This window comes from Hypanus sabinus, chromosome 10, assembly GCF_030144855.1.
Source record: "Hypanus sabinus isolate sHypSab1 chromosome 10, sHypSab1.hap1, whole genome shotgun sequence".
Classification (NCBI taxonomy): domain Eukaryota; kingdom Metazoa; phylum Chordata; class Chondrichthyes; order Myliobatiformes; family Dasyatidae; genus Hypanus; species Hypanus sabinus.
The window spans coordinates 130,114,633-130,140,668 of record NC_082715.1 but is presented as its reverse complement, the minus strand read 5'-3'; the positions used below and the strand labels follow the sequence as shown (position 1 = coordinate 130,140,668).

Below are 26,036 nucleotides of genomic sequence, written 5' to 3'. Positions count from 1 at the left end.
ATAATTCTGAACCATCTAGAATTTTTTTTTCTGCAGCACCTAAATGAACCAACTTTTTTGGTCCTGTGTGCTTTTGTAAAGTTTTTTTAAGTAATTACAGATAAATTGGATAATTTAAGGATGGCGGTTGTTTTTCTTTTGTGCAAATATTTCAAAGACGACGAGTCTGAAGCCTGAAGTTTGAATGATTTATAATGGCTTGAGTGTCTCACAGTGTGAAGACTGATGAGATTGGAAGATTTGATGGTTACAGAAAGTCTTTACCTTAAAATGCATTTTTATCTCTGAAAAAGACTGGTTTGGATGGTTTTAACCTCAGAAGACATAGCAGGAGAACTGTTGATAGACTGTAGTTAAGTTTGAACCATCTAGAATATTTTTTTCTGCAGCATTTAAATGAATTGTTTTTTTTAATTCCATATGCTTTTGTAAACATCTTTTAAGTAATTATTTGGATTTCCTTATGTTTTAAAGATAGATTGGACAATTTAAAGATGGCGATTGTTTTTCTTTTGTGCAAATATTTCAAGAATTGTTTTGGATGTGTTTTTCTTCCCTTATCTAATATTATGAAGGTTACTCTCAAATTGAAGGTTGTTTTGTTTTACGAGAAAAACACTTTCCTTCTAAGTTAATTATATTGAGATATATGTCAACTGTAATGAGATTTATGTTTGGTAGAGGGAGACAGAGATGACTTTTTTTTTCATTTTTTTATTACTTAGGTAGGCGGAGTTTGTATCTGCATCTATGCTTGAGGCTTGCATCGATTGACATTGACTTGTTTCAGGGCTTTGTAGTTTGGGTGTTTTTTTTTCTTTTTTTATCCCCATTATGGAATCCTGGTGCATACGTTAATTATTTTTATTGTTGTTCATCGCCACCATTTTCGACCACCTTATCCTGACATGCATCTAACTATTTTTAGATGCAAAGTTTCATGATGATATCTAAACAGTTAAATGTTTTAACTTGGAATGTTCGCGGTTGGAATCATCCTATTAGGCATAAGAAAACATTTAAAGTTATAAACCGATTCCAGCCTGATATAATCTTTGCTCAAGAGACACATATCAGGTTACGTGATAAAAATTGATTTTTTAAATTTTGGAAGAGTCCTCAGTTTCATGCAAACTCTCAGAGTAAAACTAGAGGTGTCTCTATTTTTATTGATTCCAGTATTCCTTTTAATCAGGAGGATATTATAGCTGATATTAATGGTAGATTTTTGATTGTTAAAGGAATAATTTGTAATAAGAAAATGGTTTTGGTTAATATTTATGGTCCAAATGTTGATGATCCCTCATTTTTTAAAGCTGTTTTTCTTCTATTACCTGATTTAAATCAATATATGTTATTAATGGGTGGTGATTTTAATACTTGTTTAAATCCTTCAATGGATAAGTCATCATCCAAACATCAACTCCCTAATCATTCTGCATCACTTATTAATTCCTTTTTAATTGATTATGGTTTAATTGAGGTCTGGAGGCATATGCACCCTCGCGATAGAGAATACTCTTTTTTCTCACATGTTCATAATAAATATTCGAGAATCGACTATTTTATAGTCGACCATCGACTTTAATGTTCAGAAATGTGAGTATGATGCGATTGCTATCTCTGATCATGCTCCTTTAAACTTAGTATTTGAATTGAACGATGTTGAATTGAACCAGACTATTTTGGCGTTTTCCAGAACATTTATTACAAAGTCCAGAATTTGTTGAGTTTATTGAAACTTAGATAAAAGAGTTTTTTCTCTTTAATAATACAGGAAACATCTCAAAGTTAGTAATTTGGGATACATTAAAAGCTTATTTACATGGTCAAATTATATCGCATATAGCTAAATTGAAGAAACAACCGAGAATGGAATTAGATAAAATCTCTAAACAAATTAAAGAATTAGATAACATTAATGCAATCTCTCCAAATGTTGTTTCATTTAAAAGAAGAGTAGAATTACAATCCCAGTATAATTTATTACTAACATATCCTATTGAATGATATTTGCTTAAATTGAAAAGTCAATTTTGTATTTTTGGGAATAAAAATAATAAGCTCTTAGCTAAAAGCCAAATTTTAAAGATTCGTAAAAATAATAGAGATATAGTAAGTAACCATGAGGATATTAATAATACTTTTCAAAATTTTTATTCTGATCTTTAAAGATCTTAATTTCCTGCAGGTTCCTCCAAAATAAAGGCTTTTTTACATAAGATTAAATTTCCACAAATTTCTGTTGAAGATCAACAGATGCTTGATGCTCTAATTACCGAGCAAGAAATTCAGAAAGTTATTTTATCAATGCAATCATGTAAAGCTCCTGGACTTGATGGTTATTCGGCAGGATTTTACAAAAAATTTGAAAGATTACTTTCTCCATTTCTTTTGGAAATATTTCATGAATCCTTTGAGAAGGGTAATTTACCTTTTTCTTTTTATGAAGTATCTATTTCCTTAATTTTTAAAAAAGATAAAGATCTTGTCGAATGCTCATCATATAGAGCTATTTCGCTATTAAATGTGGATGCAAACATTCTTTCTAAAATAATGGCTAATCACTTGGAAAATATTTTAACTAAAATCATCTCTATGGATCAGACGGGCTTTATTAAAGGCTCTTACTCTTTCTCTAATGTTCGGAGATTGATGAACATTATATATTCGCCATTATCTAAGCAACCTCAATGTGTTCTCTCTCTCGATGCAGAAAAGGCATTTGATAGAGTTGAGTGGCCATATTTGTTTAAAGTATTAGAAACATTTGGTTTTGGTAATAATTTTAATAGATGGATTCAAATGATTTATAAGAACCCTATTGCCATGGTCATTACTAATAATTACAGATTTTTTTTTCACTTTCTCGTGGTACTAGACAGGGATGTCCATTAAGCCCTTTATCATTTAATATTGTATTGGAGCCTTTAGCTATAACATTACATGAAGCTAAAAACATACATGATATCTCTATAAATGGAACCATACATAAGATTTGTCTTTATGCAGATGATCTTTTGATTTTTATTTCGAATCTTGAGGAATCAATTCCTAATCTTTTGGAAATACTTAAAGATTTTGGTAAATTTTCAGGATATAAACTTAACTTGAATATAAGTGAATTGTTTCCATTAAATGCCCCTGTTAGTATGTATAATGATATTCCTTTCAGAATTATTAACACATTTAAATATTTAGGTATTATAATTACTAAAAAAAATAAAGATCTTTATAAAGCTAATATAGTTCCTTTAATAGACTCCATGAAACAACTATTTTCTGGATGGAATCCACTTACTCTTTCTTTAATAGCTCGTATCCATGCTGTGAAAATGATTTTACCTAGATTTTTATATATTTTCCAAAATATACCTATCTTTTTAACTAAAAAAAAATTTCGATCAAATTGACACTCTTATTTATTCCTTTATTTGGAACAATAAGAGACCAAGAATTAACAAGTATCATTTACAAAACTCCAAAAAAGATGGTGGACTTGCACTTCCTAATTTAAGACTGTTATTGGGCTGTGAATATTAGACAATTAATGTTTTTGGTTATACTCGCTCGGTAAGAGCCAAAACCACTATGGTTTGATTTGGAGTTAAAAGCTGTTAAACAATTTCATTTAACTTCAATATTAGGAGCTCCATTACCTTTACAGCTCTCTAAAATTCCAAATTTAAATTTTTACCCAGTTATTAAACAATCCTTACGGATTTGGGTTCAGTTACACAATTTTTTAAATTTAAACAATTTAAGTTGTCTAATTTTTTATATCAAAACTTTTCATTTAAACCTCCAATAACCGACCCCATTTTTCTCCTATGGAGAAATAAAGGGATCCGTTCTTTTACAGATTTATTTTGTGATGGTCGGTTGATGACTTTTGAACAGTGAATTAACAAATATTCTCTCGTTCATACACATTTTTTGCAATATTTTCAGGTTAGACTTTTTTTTCAACAATATTTACCTAAGTTTCCATATTTACAAGAATCTGATTTGTTGGATACCATTTTGAAGTTGAATCCTTTAGTGAGAGGTTCCATTCGCAGAATTTATAATTTATTTTTGTTACAAAAGGGAACCTACCAGTAAAGATTAAACAAGATTGGGAGAAAGAACAATATGACCTTTGTTAATGAAGATTGGGTTCGAATTTTGAAAAACGTTAATTCTTCTTCTATATGTGCCAACTACTGTTTAATTCAATTTAAATTGTTCATCATTATTATTTAACAAAAGAAGGACTATCTAAAATATTTCCTAGTATAGACAACTACTGTGATAGATGTAAAACTGAAGTAGCTACTTTGTCACATGTTCTGGTCATGTTCTTCATTAAAATTGTTTTGGAAATCTTTATTTTCTACAATTTCTAAAGCTCTGAAAATTAATTTACAACCTAATAGATTGACTGTTCTATTTGGAATAGTTCAGCATCTTATTCAGGGTATTTCATCAGATTAACATGTAATTGCATTTGTTACATTATTGGCAAGAAGGACTATTCTATTAAAATGGTAAGATATCTCTTCCCCTACATTAATTGAAAGGTTTTCTCAAGTAATGTAATGTCTCAGTTTGGAAAAAATTAGAAGTAGAACTTTTGAACCCCGATTTGATTTTGAGGGAAGATGGGGTTCTTTTGCCAAATATTACCATTTAATTTGAATTATTCTATATGGTTTCCTTCCAATTTTATTGTTTTTATAAATATGAATTGGTGGTTGATGACTCTTTTTCTTTATATATTTAGTTGATGGTTAAACATATTGCTCTGGGGGGGTTGATTCCTAATGGGTTTTTTCCCTTTTTTTTGTAGTCAGTGGGTTTTTTTTTCCTAGTTAGACGGGGTTCTTTTTTTTCCTTCTTTTTCCCATATATAATTTTTTTTCCATTTTTATATATTACGATCAGCTTTTTTTCCTCAGCTTTATTAATTGTATACATATTAATCTGTTGAAGTTTTGTATCATTCTATAGCTGTAGAAGATTATGCACCAATAAAAAGATTCTAAAAATGAAAAGAATTAATCTATAGTCAGATCCAACAGTACTGTTGATCAACCATTTTATTTTTGAGCAGCGGAACAGGCTCTAGAGGCCAAATGGACTATTATATTTCATTTCTTATTATTTCATGTCTTAAAGCCCAATTAAGAACAGGATTTTAGCAATTCTTGCCGAAGTAGAATTTTCTATTTTACCGAGTTTGGTGCTAAAGTTGGAATTTTAATTTCAGTTGAAGATATTTTCTCCAAAACCTAAAATTGCAACTGTTATACATCTGAAATAAAAACAATTAATCTTTCTCAGGTCAGTCAAAAGTAAGTCGTGATCTAGGGAATGATCTACTTCTTACACCAATTGACTTGAATATGGAGTCTGGTAAATCACTATTTTCTTTCCAAGGTTACCAGTCCTCCATAGTGTACCATTCTGAAATTAAATTTTCAGGGCCTTTATCTCAATCGTGCATTAATTATGTTACAGGTTGAGTCACTATCAAATTATGTAGCTTTGCAATTATCTTACTTGTTCCTTCCAAGTAAAGTCCCATATGAAAAAATTCCTCTTTGCTTTCATCTCTTCCTGTCTCTAACTTCACAGTAGATCAATGCATATATTTTGTGGGGAGAACCAGATTGACCACCAGTTCAAGAGCACTTGCACAAAGGCAGAATTTCCAAACCTCCTTACATTTCCTTGCTCCAATAACTCAAGTGGGTACAGCAGTGGAGTGTTTCCACTTGCTGGTACTCTGTAGTGGGTTAGGCTTGTGCAGTCTAATTCCATTCAGTTCAGGAGGGAGATGTGTAAATATTGGGTAATTTTCATGAATTAATGAAATTACTTTAAATAGATTTAAATATGTTTTCTGATATTAAACTCATTAACTTTTTGAATAGTGTTTGAATAATTATAAATACCAGAGGTGTTTGAGAAATGTTAACTACTTGATGTTTGGTTACTTCAGACTACAGCTTAACCAGATTGCAAAATTTATTATTTGTGTACCAGCAATAGATCATTGCTATGTTAATTTTAGTATACTCTTGATTTTAGTTTATTTCTTTAAATCCAGAAGATTGGATAAAATATCCAGCCCTTTGAAACCAGTTCAATAGTATGAAATCCACGTATATTTTCTTTCAATTGTCAGAATCCTTGTTTAGATATATGATGGAACAATTATATTTAAGTTTTTGGTCTCTCCTTTAATGTTTTCATTCTTTTATCCCGTTATTTCCTTTTCCTTTACAGTGGATCAGGCAGATCCATTTGCCCACGTAGCAGCCCTTCATTTTGACCAGATGTTCCAAAGATTTGGCTCTCCTATTATCATCCTGAATCTGGTTAAGGTAAGTTTTCTATTGAGTGATTTAATTGAAACATGCAAAATTTGGTAAAGTGGATTCAGAGACAATATTTCCCACACAGTCACAGTATAAAGTCTGGAACATTTGGGACTTGGCTAGAAAGAAACTTCTTCACCCAGATCTTTAGATTTTCCACCCAAGGGGACAGTCAGTGAAGATAGTAAAGACAGAGATTGCTCGATTTCGATATTAAGGAAATCAGACAATGTGATGTTGGTTAATGAAACTAGCATTGAACTGACATCAGAAACATTGCCCAGTCTATTTCAGGCTCACTGTATCCTTGCATCTAGTCTGTGTTCACAGTGCATGAATTCTGGAAGTCTAAGAGTATCATCAAAGATACTTGTCACCCCAGACATTCCCTTCACCCTCTTGCACCTGGGAAAAGATACAGGAGCTTGAATACCTGGACAACCAATGTCAAGAACAGCTTCTTTCTCACTGCAGACTTCTGAATTAAATATCTCTTTTGTATTCTTTCATGTTGGTGCTGCCACATTCTCAGACTCTTAATTCTACCTCTCTTAGTTATTCCATTATTGCCACTTAACATTTCTTTTACACTATATCAGGCAGCAGCACAATTTTTGCACTATCTGTGTTTTGTGCTTAATGCTACATTTATTATAAACCATACTGTTCACTGTGTAAGCTTTCACATGAGCAAAGAATTTCATTCAACCCTACTATGTATGAAAATAAATCGATCTGAATCCTATTAATGGGCAGACCAAATGTGAAGGGCTACGAAGATTACTATTTCTTATGAATTTTTAAATGCTGTATTAAGTTATGGCATTTTCAAATTTTCATTTTTGGTCCACATAAGATTTCTCTTCATTTTCAAATCATCTTCTGCAGTAATATTATATAGACCTTAGTAGCTATTTATTTCATTCATAGGGACCACCCTCAGCTTCTTGTTACCTGCTACTTTAATTCTCCATGCTATTACCACTTTTGCATATACAGTACTGTATGTCAGAGACCTCTAGCATTGTTGTAACAAGGCAAAAATACAAGATTGAGGTGCAACATTTCATCTCTCATTGGAGCATGCTGCAGCCTTCTGGACTCAATATGATTTTATTTCTATGTTAAATAACTTGCTTTCTTTGTAACAGAACTGGTCATTTCTGCTGAAAATCATTTCAGAGTTCAAGAATCTACACATTTTTGATTGTTCTTTTGATAACCAGCTTCTCATCTGGTTTTCTTTTTGAAAATATTCTCACTTTTATAAATTAATTTCAACTTTAACAATTAAATGAATCTGAACTGATATTAATCCTTAGTAAGTCTACTTGTAGGTAATGTGTTGCACTTTCTAGAAGCCCATCTTGAGATGTTAGCCTTTACTTTTGTTGTTGTCAAACATCTGACCACTTCAGAATGTGTAATTTGATGGCACAGTTTTGATTTTTAGAGATTCACAAGTGATTCTATTGCCAAATGGACAAGTAAAGATCATGAATCTCTGCTTTATTTCTGATGAGACAATGATCCACTGATGAGACAACATTGCTTATTGTCCAACCAGTCTGCAGTAGTCTTTGACTCCTACACACAGATTCTGCTCTTCTTTGCAATCTTTATTCCAAGGAGTGCTAAATTCTTCACCACTTTAAATCGTGAAGTGATCATCAGACACTTTATAATGAAGACTGTTATCCTTGCGTCATTTAAAAGAGGCATAAACTGCATCATGTACAAAGCTGATGATTACATATTCAAGACTGCTAGATTATTTATTGTGTAGTTTAATATAACGTTTCTTCTTTCCCATTTCATTTAAGAACTGACCTTTCTCTCTTACCGATATTGAAGCTATTTTCTAAATCCTAATGTTTTTTAGAAACGTGAGAAAAGAAAGCATGAAAGGATATTGAGTGAAGCCTTGGTTTCTGCAGTTACATATCTGAACCAGTTTCTACCACCCGAGTATGCCATTCACTATATTGCATGGGATATGGCCAAGTATACTAAAAGGTAACATATGTACTTTTAATTTGACTGTAAGTGATACAAGATTTTTTAAATGTTCACTTTTTTGAGTTCCTGATAGAACATATTTTGATCTTGTTACTGAAGCTTTATAGGATCTCCGTTTCCTTATGTACAAAAGTGTTAGATTACACAGGTAAGGTAAGGATGACTCTCTAACCAGTTGAACATGTTGTGATGTAGAATTTTAGGAAAATTAGAAAACCAGAGAGAACTGAGTGGAAACTTGCTAACCCAGAGGCATTTCTAACTCAAAAGAAATGTTAGGTTTATGGCTGTTAACCTAAGGCTGAGACCTTCAGGTCATATCCTGTACTCAGGTCATTTTTAGTTGTTTCACCAATAATGTTTTCTCTGTCGTTGAATTGCTCAGTATACATTGCACAGTTCTGAGTTCTGCTTGTAACTTTTCAGAAAATAAAGTGTAATGTGCTATATCCTGTAAGATCTGGATAATATCCTGGGTTTGGGATAATAAATTCTAAGTAATGGCCTTGCTATATGAGTGTCACCCAATAACACTCACATTACAAGAGAATTTTACAACCTCCCTAAATGGCATTGCATTGTTATTTATTGCTATTTTCCTTACATAGCGAGAGTCACCATTCACCAGCATTACAATCGAACTAGCCTCATAAATACTGTAGCTAAAAAAGCAAGTCAGAACACAAGTATTCCACAGTGACTGATCTCCTTTTGACTCCCTGCTGTCTTTCCATCGAGTCACAAGTTAGGAATATGATGGAAACCTCTCTACTTGCCTGAATAATTGCATTTACAAGGGAACAATCTTCAATAACTGAACCAGCAGCTCCCTAAGACTTTCTTGATAGCACCACCCAAATTCATGCTATCTACTACTTCGTTAAGGACAGAAGATGCATGAAATTAGCACCACTTCCAAGGACTCCTCAAGTTCTTTTGCCATTCTGATGGATATAAATTGCCATTTCCTATCACAAGATCAAAGCCCTGGTGATCCTTGTCAAACTGAGCTGGGGAAATACCTTCACTCTGCATTCTGAGACAGTTCAAGAAAACAGATCACCACCACCACCAGCTGGAAAGTACTTGGAAAACATCAATAAATGTTGAGCTTTCTGGCAACACTATATCCCATGACCAAGTCACACAGCATGGAAGCAAGCTCTTCAGCCGAACTTACACATGCCAACCAATGTTCCCTTATAAGCTAGTCCCATTTGCCCGTGTTTAGCCCACATGTACCTGTCCAAGTACCATTTAAATATTATCAAAGTACCTGGCTCATTCCATATACTGACCACGTTATGGGTGAAAATGATGCCTCTCACCGTAAACATATGCCCTCAAGTTCTTGATTCAACAAACCCTGGAGAAATAGACTGTGCACATTCACCCTATTTATGCCCTTCATAATATTTTTTCTTCTATAAGATTGCCCTTGTTCTCCAACATTCCAGTGAAGTAAGTGCCAACCTTTCTCCATGACTCAGTCCCTCGAGTCCCCACAGGGTCCTCGTAAATTTTCTCTGCACTCTTTCCTGCTTAGTGGACTCTTTCCTTCAACCATTCAGTTCTTGAACCAACGAGCAAAACTGTAATCACCACTCTGATTGCTTTGCACAAAAATGGGCTTTATGTTTTTCTTCTAATTGTGTTTTTATTGTAAAAATTGTGTATAACTTCTGCTTAATTTGTGTTTTTGTTGTGAATACTACTTACGTGATACTATGTGCCTGTGAATGCTGCAGATTATTATTTCATTGCACCTGTGCATGCATGTACTTGTGCATATGGTAATAAGCTTGATTTTGACTCCTCTATGACAGGGTGAAGAAAACTTAGCACAGTATTCCAAATGCAGCCTCACCAATATCTTGTACATAACATCCCACTTTTATATTCTGTGCCCTGACTGATGAAGGCTAGTATGCCAAAACCTTCTTCATCACCTTGTCTACTGTGACACCACTTTCAGAGAATCATGTACTGTACTCTGAGGTGTCGCTGTTCTACAACGCTCCCCAAGGTCCCACCATTTATTGTGGAAGTCCTGTGCTTATTTTCCTACTCGAATTGCAAAAACTCACACTTACCCAAATTAAAATCCATTTGCCATTCTTTGACACCCTTGTTCAGCAGATCAATATTTGTCCGTGAATCCTGATAACCATCTTCATTGTCAATGACAGCATCTATTTTAATGTTTTCTGTAAACTTAATAACCATGCCCTGCACATTCTCTTCCAAATTATTGCTGTAGGTGACATCTAGCAATAAGCCTAACACCATACCCTTGGGAACACCACTAGTCAGAGGCCTCAATCTGCAAAGCAATCTTTCATCATCACCTTTTGTTTCCTACTATCAAGCTAATTGTGGATCTAGTTAGTCACCTTTTCCTGGATCCCATGCATCCTAACTTACTATTGCAGAACCTTATTAAAAGCCTGGCACTGAGGCCATGCACCAAAAGGCCTCCTTCTGTGTTTAAACTTCATTAGTTTTATAACTTGTTGTTTTTGTGTACTCTTTTTACGTTTAAATTTAAAGTACATTGCAATTAGTGGGGCCACAAAGGTCAGTGCTGAGGCCTCAACTAATAACTTCATTAGAATATTATAGATTGTATCTTCAATGTGAAAGGTTAGCTCTATTTCTTTCCATGGGTGCTCCATGAGCTGTTGTTTTCAACTGTTTCTGTTTCCATTGTTATCTATATTGATTTTATTAAAGGAGCTGAATGTACTAAACAACACACACAAAATGCTGGAAGAACTCAGCTGGCCAGTGTAATCGATGTTTCAGGCCGAGACCTTTCGTCAGGACTGGTGAAAAAAAGAGCTGAGGAGCAGATTTAAAAGGTTTGGAGATGGGAGGAAGAAACACAAGGTGATAGGTGAAACCTGAAGGGAGTTTCTCCGAAACTCCTGCCCTCTCCAATGGGATCCCACCACCAAACACATCTTTCTGTCCTCCCCCCCCCGGCACTTGCTGCTTTCTGCAGGAATTACTCCATACGTGACTCCCTTGTCAGTTCTTCCCTCCACACTGATCCCCCTCCTGACACTTATCCTTGCAAGTGGAGCAAGTGCTATGCCTGCCCCTACACTTCCTCCCTCACTATCATTCATGGTCCCTAAACAATCCTTCCAGGTGAGGTGACATTTTACCTGTGAGTCTGTTGGGGTCATATACTGTTTACAAAGCTTCTGGTGTGGCCTTCTGTATGTTGGTGAGACCTGACGTAGATTGGGAGACCGATTTGTTGAGTACCGCCTGAAAAAGCAGGGTCTCTCAGTGGCCACCCATTTTAATCCCACTTCCTATTCCCATTCCAGTACGTTTATCTATAGCCTCCTCCACTGTCATGATGAGGCCATACTTAGGCTGGAGGAACAACACCTTGTATTCCATCAGGGTAGCCTCCAAACTGATGGCATGAGCATCGATTTCTTGAATTTCTGATAATGCTCCCTCACCCCTCCTCTCTTCACCATTTCCCATCCCCTTTTCCCTCTCTCACCTTATCTCCTTGCCCACCAATCGCCTGCCTCTGGTGCTCCTCACCCTTTTTCTTTTTTCCATGGCCTTTTCTCTCTTTTGCCAATTTGCTTCCAGCTCTTTACTTCATCCCCTCCTCCTTCAGGTTTCACCTATCACCTTGTGTTTTTCTCTCCTCTCCCTGCACCTTTTAAATCTACTACTCAGTTTTTTTCCCTCTAGTTCTACCAAAGTGTTTTGGCCCAAAACGTTGACTGTACTTTTTTCCATAGATGTTGCCTGGCCTGCTGAGTTCCTCCAGAATTTTTTGTGTGTATTGCTCGGATTTCCAGCATCTGCAGATTTTCTCTTGAAAGTGATTATGCTCGGTTTCTCCAGTATTGAGGTAAGCATGTTGTGAACACTGAATTCAATATACTAATTTAGAAGAAGTCTGCTTCATCAGAATGGTAGGAAGGGAAGAGTTGAAAGAATTTTGAGATGGATTAACAGTATGGATTTTAAGTGCAATTTACCAGAAGTGAGGATTTCTACACCAGGGGTTATAGCTTTAGGTTAAGGCATTGTCCATTTCAGACAAAGACGAAGGTGGATTTCTTGTAGGAATTCTCTATTCGAGCAAGCTGCAGAGGCATAGTTATTGAATACTTATTCTCCAGTTGCAGCAGCCAGAGCAACATAAGGGAAGAGCTAGTGGTGTTTTTTTAACGTGTGATTGACTTTTTTTTAAAGTGTGTGAATGGCAGCTGAACCAATAAAAGGAAGGCAGGGTAAAGTGGAGTGTCCATTGTGTGAGAGGGGTAGTGTCTGTGTGGAATCTAAGGCTTGCAAAAGTATGGACGAGGTGAATGAGAGAGGTTACTAAAGTCTCCAAAATAAAGAATAACACAAAATTTAGAAAGGGATAAGAATCTAACATCAAGAAGAATGGAGGCAAAACTGACCAGAAGGATTCTGAATACAGGACTAAGAAATTATATTTGAATGCATGCAGTTTACAAAATAAGGTAGATACGCCAGAAAGTGGCATGTATGATGCTGTGGGTATCACAGAATAGTGGTAGAAAGAAGATTACTGCTGGGAACTACACATCCAAGGATATAAATCTGATCAAAAAGACAGGCGGGTCAGTTGGGGGGAAGGTGTGACTATGTTGATAAAATCTAAAATAATATCCTTAGAAGTAAGTAATAATAAGATCAGAAGACATGGAATCCTTGAAGGTAGAGAGTAGCCAGGTTGTGGGTACAAATTAAAATGGAAGATAGAAATGACATGTAAATAGTGCCATGCAACAATATGCAGGAGGATTGGAAAAATCAGGTTGTTACTGGATGCCAAGAGAGGGAATTTGTTGAATGCCTATGAGATGGCATTTTAGAGCAGCTTGTGGTCAAACCCACTAGAGAAAAGGCAACTCAGTATTGGTGTTGTATAATTAAACAGATTTGATTAAAGACCTTGAAGTAAAGAAACCCTTGGGAGGTAGAGATCATAATATAATTCATAGAAACATAGAAAATCTACAGCACAATACAGGCCCTTCGGCCCACAAAGCTGTAACGAACATGTCCTTAGAAATTACCTAGGGTTACCCATAGCCCTCTATTTTTCTAAGCTCCATGTACCTATCCAAAGGTCTCTTAAAAGACTCTATCCTATCCAGTCTGGAGTTTGAGAGGGAGAAGCTAATCCTGGATGTATTGGTATTACAGTTGAATAAAAGTAACTACAGAGGCAGGAGAGAGGAACTGGACAAAGTTAATTGAAAGGAACAATAGCAGGGATGAAGGTAGAGAAGCAATAGCTGGAGTTACTTTGAGTAATTCAGAAGACACAGGAATGTTTCATCCCAAAGAAGCAGCAACATTCTAAGCGGAAAGTGAGTTAACCATAGTTGACAAGGGTAGTCACAGGCAGCATAAAAGCAAAAGAAAAGACATACAATCTAACAAAAATTAGTGGGAAGCTGGAAGATTAGGAAGCTTTTAAAAACTAAAAGAGGGCAAAAAAAGGCAATAAGGGGTAAACAATGAAATATGGTAAACTAGCCAATAATATGAAATAGGATACTACAAGTTTTTCAGGTAATGAAACCCCTTTTTACCAGGCATCTCCAGAGATGTGGCTTGTTAGCCCCTCACTAATAGCTACTGGGCTCTGGTGAGAAAACCACCTTTCTCAAACTCCATATGTCTAGCAAACACGAGGAAATCTGCAGATGCTGGAAATTCAAACAACACACACAAAATGCTGGTGGAACACAGCAGGCCAGGCAGCATCTATAAGGAGAAGCACTGTCGACGTTTCGGGCCGAGACCCTTCGTCAGGACTAACTGAAAGGAAAGATAGTAAGAGATTTGAAAGTAATGGGAGGAGAGGGAAATGCGAATCTTCTCCTTTCATTTCGCATTTCCCCCTCCCCCCCACTACTTTAAAATCTCTTAGTATCTTTCCTTTCAGTTAGTCCTGACGAAGGGTCTCGGCCCGAAATGTTGACAGTGCTTCTCCTTATAGATGCTGCATGGCCTGCTGTGTTCCACCAGCATTTTGTGTGTGTTGATCCATATGTCTAGGGTCTTTTTGACTTGGGTCCCGCCATGTGTTGACCCACTCCCGAACACCGATCTGTGTTAATACTGTGTAAATTCTGCCACCATGCAATTAGCTGTTGGCAAGAAATAACAGATCGTACACTGCATATAGGATAAAGAAAAAATAAATAGAAGGGCCCATTACAGTTAACCCAATCCAAGTGTGCATATAAGTTGTAGCTCATCTTGAAGCTGTCTTTAACTCACATGGTCTGCTTGAAAGTGCACACCACCTTCCGAATGTCACTCGAAATCCATCTTGAACAAACGGGCTCCCCAATAGGAGTATTGGTCCTTCCTCCTTGAAGCCATTCATTTGCACAAAGGGATGGCATCCTCAGCCATCCTCCCTCCTGTCCTCTCCCAGCTCCTGCCAAAAAGACCTCAACTCACACCACTGTCCATCACCAAAGCCTCTCCACCCAGCGTTCTCTAGACCTTCTCTCAGTTCCGCCATCCTGATTGACTGGCACAACATTCCTAAGTTGAACAACACCGCTCCTTAACTTCATTTCAAACCCAAACATGCTAAAAGCAGGCAGACTGCTAAAATGAAATACCTACAGCATAGCAGTAAAAATCTTAACCAGGGTGTTAAGAGAGGCAAAGAGAGGCAAAAGTGGACATCAGACTGCTGGAAAATGACGATGGAAAGGTAATAATGGGGAATAAAGAAATTGTGGACGAACTAAATAAGTATTTTGCATCAGGTTTCACTGTAGAAAACACCAGCAACATGCAAGGAATTTGAGAAAGTCAGAGTGCAGATTGAGTGTAGTCATTATTATTCATGAGAAACTGAAAAGGTAGATAAGTCACATGAACTGGAACCACATCTTAGGGTTCTGAAAGAGGTAGCTGAAGAGATTGTGGAAGCACGAGTTGTGATTGTTCAAGAGATACTAGATTATGGAATGATTCCAGAGGATTGGAATACCACAAATGTCACTCCATTCTTTAAGAAGGGGTAGAGGAAAAAGACAGGAAATTATAAGCCAGTTAGCCTGATAGTAAGGAAGGCAATCACAAGGTAAGTATTCATTTGGAGAGGATTAGAGGATACAGTAAAAGCGAGGGTATAACACTGAGGCTTTATAAGGCATTGGTCAGACCACATTTGGAGTATTATGACCAGTTTTGGGGCCCATATCTAAGGAAGGATGTGCTGGCTTTGGAGAGGATCTTATGAAGGTTTACAAGAATGATGCACACAAAATGCTGGAGGAACTCAGCAGGTTAGGCAGCATCTATAGAAATGAATAAACAATCAACATTTTGGACTCAGACTCCAGCTTTAGAAAGTAACTGAATTGAATTGACTTTATTGCTTATATCTTTCGTATACATGAGAAAACATCTTTACGTTACTTCTCTATCTAAATATGCAATGTGCAATTTATAGTAATTTGTAATAAATAGTATGTACAACAGGACAGTCAATATAGCATAGAAATACAATTTTATCAGTGCAAATTAATCAGTCTGGTGCCCTGATGGAAGAAGCTGTCCCAGAGCTTGTTGGTCCAGGCATTTATGCTGTGGTACTGTTTCCCAGATGGTAGCAGCTGGAGCAGTTTGTGGTTGGGGTGACTCGGGTACCCAATGATTCTTCGGGCCCTTTTTACACACCTGTCTCTGTAAATGTCCTGAATAGTGGGAAGTTCACATCTACAGATGCGCTGGGCTGTCCACACCACTCTCTGCAGGGTCCTGCGATTGAGGAGAATACAGTTCCCATACTAGGCAATGATGCAGCCTGTCAGGATGCTCTCAGTTGTGCAGCTGTAAAAGTCCTTGGGATTTGGGGACCCATACCAAACTTCCTCAACTGTCTGAGGTGAAAGAGTTGCTGTTGTGCTTTTTTCACCCAGTATGTATAGACCACGTGAGATCCTTTGTGATGTATATGCCAAGGAACTCAAAGTTGTTCACCCTCTTAACCCCAGATCCATCGATGTCAATAGAGTTTAGCCTGTCTCCATTCCTCCTGTAGTCCACAACCAGCTCCTTTCTTTTTGTGACAGTGAGGAAGAGGTTGATTCCTTGACACCACTGTGATGACTCCATCTCTGTAGGCTGTCTCGTTATTATTTGAGATTAGGCTGATCAATGTAGCATCATCTGCAAATTTAATTAGCAGATTGGAGCTGTGGGTGGCAATGCAGTCATGGGGATACAGAGAGTAAAGAAGGGGCTTAGGACACAGCCCTGAGGGGCACCAGTGTTGAGGGTCAAAGGGACAGAGGTGACGGAGCCCACTCTTACTACCTGCCAATAATCCGACAGGAAGTCCAAGGTCCAGTTGCACAAGGGGGAGGATGCCAGAATAAAAGGTGGGGAGAGGAGAAGGAGGGCTAGCTAGAAGATGATAGGTGAAGCCATGTGGAGAAAAGGCTGGATAAAAAGGAATCTGATAGGAGAGGAGGGAGGACAGTGGGAGAAAGGGAAGGAGGAGGGCACCAAGTTGAGGTGATAGGCAGGGTAGGAGAAGAGGTAAGAGGCCAGAGTGGGGGAATAGAAGTAGACCTCCATTCTCCATGCCAATCCCAACATTACCGTCAAATCCACAGGCAAAGAGAGTGCTGTTGTGTGTGACAGACTGACCTCTATCTTGCTGATGCCAGGTGGCAACTCTCAAGATACATTCTCTTTACCTACCTCTTGAAAAGGACCTCATTCGGGACCATCAGAATAATGTCTCCGACAGCATCACTAGCCTCATCAATTCTGAAAAACCCCCATCCACTGCCATAAAACTCGTAGCACCCTTAACCTGGACTGCTGGTTCCTACCTCCTGTCCAAGATCCACAAACCTGACTGTCTGGATAGGTCCAGATTGCTTGCTCCTGCCCCACTGAACTTGTGTCTGCATACCTTGACTCTGTTCTATCCTCCTTGGTTCAGTCTCTGACCACCTACATCTACAATACTTCACATGCACTCAATTTTCTCAACAACTTTCAATTCCCTGGACCTAATCACCTCATTTTCGCTGTGAATGTCCAGTCTCTATACACTTATGAGCCCCATAAAGAAGACCTTTAAGCAGTCTGTTTCTTTCTGAACAAAAGACCCAACCAGTTGCTGTACACCACCACCCTCCTCCATCTGTCAGTACTGGTCCTCAGCCTCAACAATTTTCGGCTCTTCCTACTTTTTTCCAGACTTAAGGGACCGTGAGCACCCGCATGAGCCTCAGCTATGCCTGCATTTTTATTGGCTACATGGAAGAGTCCATGTTCCAAGCTTTCCATGGTAATACTCCGCAACTCTTCTTGGAATACGTTGATGACTGCAATTTTACCTCCATCTTGTCCTTAAATTCACTTGGTTCATTTCTGACACCTCCCTCTTTTCTCTCAATCTCTGGAGAACCTGCCTACCAACATCTCACGGCTGTGTTCGCACCCTGACTCCTATAAAAGTGCTATTGCTTTTCTCAGTGTCTTCGTCTCCACTGCATCATTTCCCAGGATGAGGCTTTCCTTTCCAAGACATCAGAGATGTTCTCTTTCCTCAAAGAACAGGATTTTCCTTCCTTCACCATTGAGGCTGCCCTCACTTGCAGCTCCTCCATTTCCCAAACATCAGTGCTTACACCATCTTCCTTCCACCTTAACAGGGATAAAGTTCTTCTTGTCCTCACCTATCACCCCATGAGCTTCCACATTCAACTTTTCATTCTCTGCAACTTCTACCATCTTCAACAGGATTCTACCACCAAAAACATCATTTTTACCCCTCCCCCCCAACTAATCTCCCTCATGGCATGTACCCCTGAAAGCAACCAAAATGTTGCAACTGCCCTTTTACCTCCTCCCTCACCTTCATTCAGGGCCCCAGATAGTCTTTCCATGTGAGGCAACACTAAACCTGTGAGTCTATTGGGGGTGATCTGTTGTGCCCAATGCTCCCGATGCTGCATCCTCTACTTTGGTGAAATCCGTCATGAGTTGGGGGGCCACTTTGTCGAGCACCTCTACTCCATCCGCCAAAAGAGTAATCCCCCGACGGCCAAACATTTTAATTCCTATCCCCATTCCTGTTCCGACATGTCAGTCCATGGTCTCCTCTTTTGCCACTCTCAGGGTGGAGGAGCAACACCTCATATTCTGTTTAGATATCCTCCAACCTGATGGCAAGAACAATGATATCTCCATCAGGTATTTTTTTTTCCTCCCCCTTCCCTCTTCCATTCTCCATTTTGGCTTCTTACTTCTTGTCTTCACTTGCCTATTATCTCCCCTTGGTGCCTCTTTCCTTTCCTTGGATGCCCTGGATTTCCAGTATCTGCAGAATCTCTTGTGTTTGTAAGAATGATCCTGGGAATGGGCTAACACGTGAGGAATGTTAGATGGCCCTGGGCCTGTACATGCTGGAATTTAGAAAAATGATGGTGATCTCACTGAAACCTACCAAATATAGGAAGGCCTGGATAAAGTGAAGTGGATGTTTCCAATAGTGGAGAATCTAGGACAAGAGAACACAGCCTCACAGATGTCCCTTTTAGAACAGAGCTGAGGAGGAAATTCTTTAGCCAGAGGGTGATGAATCTGTGGAATTCATTGCCACAGATGGCTATGGCGGCCAAATCATTGGGTATAATAAAAGCAGAGGTCGACAGGTTCTTGATTAGTAACCCTGCCTAAGGTTACATGGAGAAGGCAGGAGAATGTGATTGAGAGGAAAAATAAATCAGCAATGATCGAGTGGTGGGTTGAATGCCTTAATTCTGCTCCTATATTTTATGTTCTAATATCTTCAAGGTGAAGACTGACAGGCATTTATGCTACTAGTAAAATGAGGGACATGGGAAGGTGTGTGAAAGTGGAGCTCTGGCCAAAACTTAAACCTATTGACTTGACGGAATGGACTCAGAGGACATACCTACCTACTTTTTCTGTTTCCTGTGTTTTTATTTGGAGTGGAAGCTCCTTATCCTATCTATTTCATGTTATACTGTATTTCACTATAACATTAGGTTCCAAAAAGGGAAAACATGTTTTATTCCCTTTTGAGTGTAAGCCTTTATTAAAATATACTCTGCGAAAGCAAATAAATTAAGGGCATTTAAGAAACTCTTATTTACACACATGGATGATAGAAAAATGAAGGGAAGAGGGAAGGGTTAGATTTATTTTAGAGTAGATTAAAAGTTTGGCACAACATTTGGGGCCAAAGAGTCTGTACTTTGCCTTTATGTTCTGTGCTGTACTAAAGCACAATAAATAGCCAACTCCATAATAAATTAATCTTGTAGTTATATTGGAAGTCGCCTCTGAAGGTTGAGAGCTACAGTCTATTCTGCGGCTAGCAGCTATTAATGTCATTTATACTTTGATCTTTTGAAAGATCTAGCAATTAACCTTGATAATGATGCATTGCTTGGTGGAATCTGTGACATTTATTGTCATCTGTATATCAGGTGACTGGAAACAACACATTGAAAGAGAAGCAGTAAACCTGAGGATTGGGGATGCTTTCAAAATAAACAAAAAACAATGAAGAAATTACTGAAAAGGGAAAGTAGAATATGAAACTGAACTATTAAGAAACATAAAACAGACTTTCACAATTTCCATGAGTGTGTAAAAATGAAAAGGCTAATGGGTACAAATGTGGGTGTCTTACAGAGACGGGGTTTATAATGAGAAAATAAGCAATGGAGAAGTTAAACAGTTAATATGTATTTTTGAACAATGCCAAATTCACCTAAAAATCAAATGCAAGTGAGCAAATAAAAAAAACCTTTTGTTAGTAAAACACACAAATGCTGGAGGAACTCAGCAGGGGAGACAACATCTACGGAATCGGCATTTCAGGCTGAGACCCTTCTTCAGTCCTGAGAGCTAGAAGGGGACATGAGAAGGCTTTGACGAGTAGGATTAAGGAAAACCCCAAGGTGTTCTATGCATTTATGAAAAACAGGAGGGCAACTAGAGTAAGGATAGAACCAATTAGGGATGAAAGAAGAAGCATGCCTGGAGGTAGAGGAGGTCCTTATTAAATACTTTGCTTCAGTATTCACCAGCGAGGGTGACCTTGATGAATGTGTGTAAAATCAGCTAATATGGTAGAACATATCAATGTTAGGAAAGATAATGTGCTGAAACCTTTGAAAAACATTAGGTTAAATAACATAATGCTGGAGGAATTCATTTTGGGCTAAGACCCTTCATCAGGAAGAATCCAGAAAATTAGGAGTACAAGCTGGCAGGTGATAGTTGAAGCCAGGTGAAGGAGAAAGTGCTTAGGTGGGGAAGAAAGGATGAAGTGAAAAGCTGGGAGGTGATAGCTGGGGAAAGGAATCTGTTGGGAGAGGAGAGTGGACCATGGGAGAAAGGGAAGGCATAGGGGCACCAGAGGGAGGTAATAAGCAGGCGAGGAGAAGAGAAAGGGTAAAAGGGACACCAGAAAGGAGAATGGAAAAAGAAAGAAGGGGGAGGGGCAGAAACATGTTGCTCCTCCAACCTGAGAGAGGCCTCATCATGCCAGTAGAGGGGGCCATAGACTGATTTATCAGAATGGCATTGAGAAGTAGAATTAAAATGGGTGGTAGCTGGGAAATCACCTTTTGTGGCGGATGGAGCATAGGGACATAGTGAGCCCCACAGTCAGGTTTCACTGATGTAGAGGAGACCACACAAGGATTACCAGCTACCTTAGATAGCCCCAAAGAACTTGCAGGTAACATATTGCCTCAATTGGAAGGACTGTTTGGGGCCCTGAATAATGGTGAGGAAGGAGATGAAGGGGCAGTTATAGCATTTTTCCTGCTTGTAGGGTTAAGTGCCAGGAGGGAGATCAGTGAGGAGGGATGAATGGACAAGGGAGTCACAGTCCTTGCAAAAGTGGAGAATGTTAGGGAAGGAAAGATGTTTAGTGATAGGATCCTGTTGAAGATGGATGAAATTATGAGGAATGATGTGCTGGATGCAGAGACTAGTGGGATGGGAGGTAAGGGCAGAGGGAAATCTATCCCTGTTATGGCGACGGGAAGATGTGGTGATGGAGGATGTCCTCACTGGCACCAGTAGTAATACCAGACAATTGGAAGGTGGCAAATGTTATTCCTTTCGTTAAGAATTAATAGGGATAATCCTGGGAGTTATAGACAAATGAGTTTTATATCAAAGATGGCGATCTATCGTAGAGGATTCTTAGAGACAGGAATTACGAGCATTTGTCGAAGCATAGTCTGATTTGGGTTTGTCAGTCTGGCTTTATGAGGAACAGGTTGTGCCCAAACAACCTATTTGAATTCTTTGAGGGAGTGACAAAACAAATTGTTGAAGGTTGCCTATGGATGTGCTGAAAGTAGATTTTAAAATGGAGTTTAACAAAGTTCCCTACGGTACGGTTATTCAGAAAGTTAGGAGACTTAGAGACACAAGGTAAGGTTGTAGCTTTATAAAACTCTGTTTAAACTACGCTTGGAGTACTTGTTCATTTCTGATTATTCCCAGGATGCTGCCTGGATTCAAGAGCATGTCTTATGAGGAAAGGTTGACTAAGCTCAGGCTTTTGTCTTGGGAGTGAAGGAGGATGAGATATGACTGATAGAGTTGTGCAAGATGATAAGAAGCATAGATTGAGTGGACAGGCAGAGACCTCTTTGCAAGGCAGAAATAGCTAATATGAAAGAGTATCATTTAAGGTGATGGTAAGAAAATATAGACGGAATTTCAGAGGTAGGTTTTTTACGTAGTGGTGGGTGCATGGAATGTGCTGCCAGGAATGGTGATAGAGACAGATATATTGGGATCATTTAAGAGATTCTTAGGTAAGCACATGGATGAAAGAAAAATGAAGGGCTACATGGGAGGCAAGTATTAGAATAACCTTGGAATAAATTAAAAGGTTGGCATGACATCGTAGGCTGAAGGACCTGTACTGTCTGTTTTATGTCGGAGTCCTTTGAAAAAATATCTTCCAAAATGAATGAAGCAAATATGTGGATGCGGCTCTGGGCCTATACTTGCTAAAATGGTGGGGAGGGGGGTGTGATCTCATTGAAAACTATCAAACATTGAAAGGCCTAGATAGAGTGGACGTGGAGAGGATATTTCTTATAGTGGATGAATCGAGGACGTGGAGGCCAAGTTATTGGATATGTTTAAAGCAGAGGTTGATAGGTTCTTGATTAGTCAGGACTTCAAGGGGGTGGGAAGGCAGGAGAATGGGGTTGAGATGGATAATAAATCAGCCATGATGGAATGGCGGAGCAGACACAAAGGGCCGAGTAGCCTAATTCTACTCCTGTGTCTTATGGTTCTCGTTTTCAGAAGGATCTTGTTATATCCCATACAAGAGGTTACAGCATGTGAAATTAGGGATAATATGCTGGTGTGGTTTGAGAGGTTGTTAACAGAGAAAATAAAAAGTAGGAGTTGTGGAATGGTTTTCAGCTTGGAAGATTGTGACTAGTATTGTACATTAGTGATCTGTGTGAGGGCCCAACTACTTATTATTGCAACATTCCATGAGCATTTCAAACAGTATCCTTCTCAATGTGTTATTTACACACACACACACACACACACACACTCACACTCACACACACGCACACTCACACTCACTCACTCACACACACACACACACACACACACACACACACACACACACACACACACACACACACACACTTCATTATATTCAGGAACAGTCAGAGGTGTCTTCACTCCAGAGACCAGGGTTCTCTGCCCTTCACAATTGATCTCCTGCCTCAGCAGGTGAAGGTACCATCTTTCCTTCTGTGGTTGGAGCCCTCAAGGTAGGCCTTCACAGACTGTGCTACTTGCTGGCTTCATTGACCTGTCAAGGATTTTCGCTGCTGATGACAAGGGCAAAGTTATCACTGCCCAGGATTGCTGATGAGGTGTATGGGGTGGGTTGGAGGTGCAGAAGATCTTCCAGAGCTTCTCTTTGCTCAGCCAACAGCAAAATGACTACTGGTCATTTCAATGGAAAATAAATTTGGGGAAGCTTTGAATGCTATCCTTCAAATGAGGTAGGTATGAGAAATTGGGGTCCATTTACTTGCCCCTCTATTGTCTCTCGTCCCAGTAGCGGACCTGCCTAGTGATCATCAGCCACTGTTCTTGCTGTGAAACTCTTGACCCAATTAGTTTGGTGGTTTTGGATCTTACACTAGTGGAAGGTCAGCTTGACTAATTTTCCCAAGATCCCTAACTCCCTGTTGTGAGGAACTACTTGGCCACAGTACTGTTTGAAATCTTTATTGATCTTTGCCAATCTTACTTGCAACTTTGTCAATTTACAAATGGGGCTAACTGGCCAAATCTCAATTAGCATGGATAATTTGGTAGAAGAGCCTATTTCAGTATTGTATGACTATTTTACAATTAATTATAACAATCTCTGCAAACCACTGTGATGTTTACACTTTCCAATCCTCCATAAATTGAACATGCATGCAGAGCATGCTTTATTTGAAAACAAGGTGACAAAATCCTCCAAGAAAACTAATTACAAAGGTGCACTGTGGATTCCCCTTTAACTCATGCCTCCTGCTAACAGGCAAACAACTACAATGGTGTCAAGTTCTGCAATGAAATATCAGGAATTCCCTTATAAAACAAACCAACTATTTTAAAAATAAAACTCTGCCTTTTATCAGTTTATAGAGTGATGAAATAAAGGTTGTAATGCAAATAAGATCAATATAGAATCTGAAATATAAGCTTTTTGGAGATTTTTGAAATTCTTGGGTGAGGCAATTACAACAGATGCTTTAACACAAGAGTCTACGCAATAGTTATGGTGTAGCATGCTATTAAATGTTTGTGTGACCCATGTAGCAAAGTGGAACAATTTCATTTATTTATTCCAGGAATAGTGAGTAAATACCATATAATCTGGCAGATCTCAGATCTCTTGATTTATACTGGAGATTGCTACAGAACTACATTTAGTAGCCACTTTGTTAGGTACTTCCTGTGGTTAAGAAGTGGAAACTGAGTGTGTGTTCATGGTCTTCTGCTGCTGCCCATCCAATTCAAGGTTCAGCATGTGTTTTCAGAGATGCTCTTCTGTACACCACTATTGTAATGCATGGTTATTTGAGTTATTAACGCCTTCCTGTCAACTTGAACCAGTCTGCTGTTCTCCTCTGACCTCTCATTACCAAAGCATTTTTGCCGACAGAGCTGCTGCTCACTGGATTTTTTTTTGTTTGTTTTTCACACCAGTCTCTGTAAATTCTAGACCCTGTTATGTGAAAATTCCAGAAGATAAATGGTTTCTGAGATAATTAAACCACCCCATCTGGCACTAACAATCAAAGTCATTTCGAGCACATTTTTTCCCTATTCTGATGTTTGGTCAGAACAAAACCTCAGCATCTACATTATTTATGCATTAAGTTGCTGCCACATAATTTCCTGATTAGATATTTGCATTAACAGGCAGGTGTACAGGTGTACCAAAAAGAATAGTAGCTACTGACACTACATCCACACTACACCGGATAAATCCGTAACTGAAGCTTTTTCTCTTCGTTTTTACCTTCCATCCACACTTAAACGGCGTTTTCGTACCCCGAAAATGGAGCTTTTCAGAAATGCTTTCCAGGGTGGGTATTTTTGAAAACGCTGCTCAGGCAGATCAGTGTGGACGGGGTAACCGGAGACTTCTGAAAACGCTATTAGACGGCAGTGCGCTATTTCATTGTTTTCTTGAACGCAGCCTAACGATTTCAGAACAGACGGCAACGAGACTGAAGCCAGAAGAGTTAGAGATGTACTCACCAAATACTTTGACCCATAACTTACTGAATAAATAAGTATACTCACTTTGCCCTGTTTTCTGTCCTTGCTTGTATGAAGTTGATTTACCTATTTATGCAAGTACTTCTCTGACAATAGATGTGTAAGAGCCTAATGTAACATTGCATGGAAATACAAGATAACACTGATGCAGACATGTTTTAAACATTTAACAAGGTGCTTTATTAATGCAACAGAGTTAGTCAGTTTTTCAATGTTCGTCGTCAGCTGGGTCAATCTGTCCCTGATGGTTGCCTCCGTAAGCTCCAGTATCTGTTTTTTTTTACTTTTAAGTTCTCCTGCGTGAGAGCCAATAGCTGTCCATTGTTTTAAGTTTTCCTAATCTGTAACTACACAAACACACACTTTTACGGCAAGATTGGACACCAAACATGTCGCTTGTTTTCAGTAGATTTGTCCTGTGCCTGTGCAGGAGGAGGAGATTCGCCAAAATCTCTGTTTCAATGTGGATAGAGATATTTTCAAAAATGCATAGTGTGAACACCTATCGTTTTTATGCAAAACTGGCGTTTTCAAAATTATCTGGTCTAGTGTGGATGTAGCCTCAGTGTATTGTATATCCAGTGGAGAATACGGAATTCACAGTGCAATGCAAATGCCAAATACTACTTTTAGTTGCATAAAGACAGCTGATTATGACCATCTTGCCTTAATTACGCCTTCAAAATAGAGACAATTATAAGAATAAATATTTCCAAATGAATATATAATTACATTTTAGATTTTGTCTATTTCTGTGTTAGCAGA

The 26,036-nt window shown here is 38.3% G+C and overlaps 1 protein-coding gene across 3 annotated transcripts in view; it reads left to right on the top strand.

The window, feature by feature from the left end:
• Positions 1–26,036, top strand: part of fig4a (FIG4 phosphoinositide 5-phosphatase a) — a 105,820-nt gene that overhangs the window by 44,198 nt on the left and 35,586 nt on the right. For all 3 annotated transcript variants that reach the window (XM_059982960.1, XM_059982959.1, XM_059982961.1), the window contains 2 exons: positions 6,274–6,371; positions 8,248–8,381. In XM_059982960.1, coding sequence (XP_059838943.1) covers positions 6,274–6,371; positions 8,248–8,381 — 232 coding nt within the window. The remainder of the gene's footprint in view (positions 1–6,273; positions 6,372–8,247; positions 8,382–26,036) is intronic.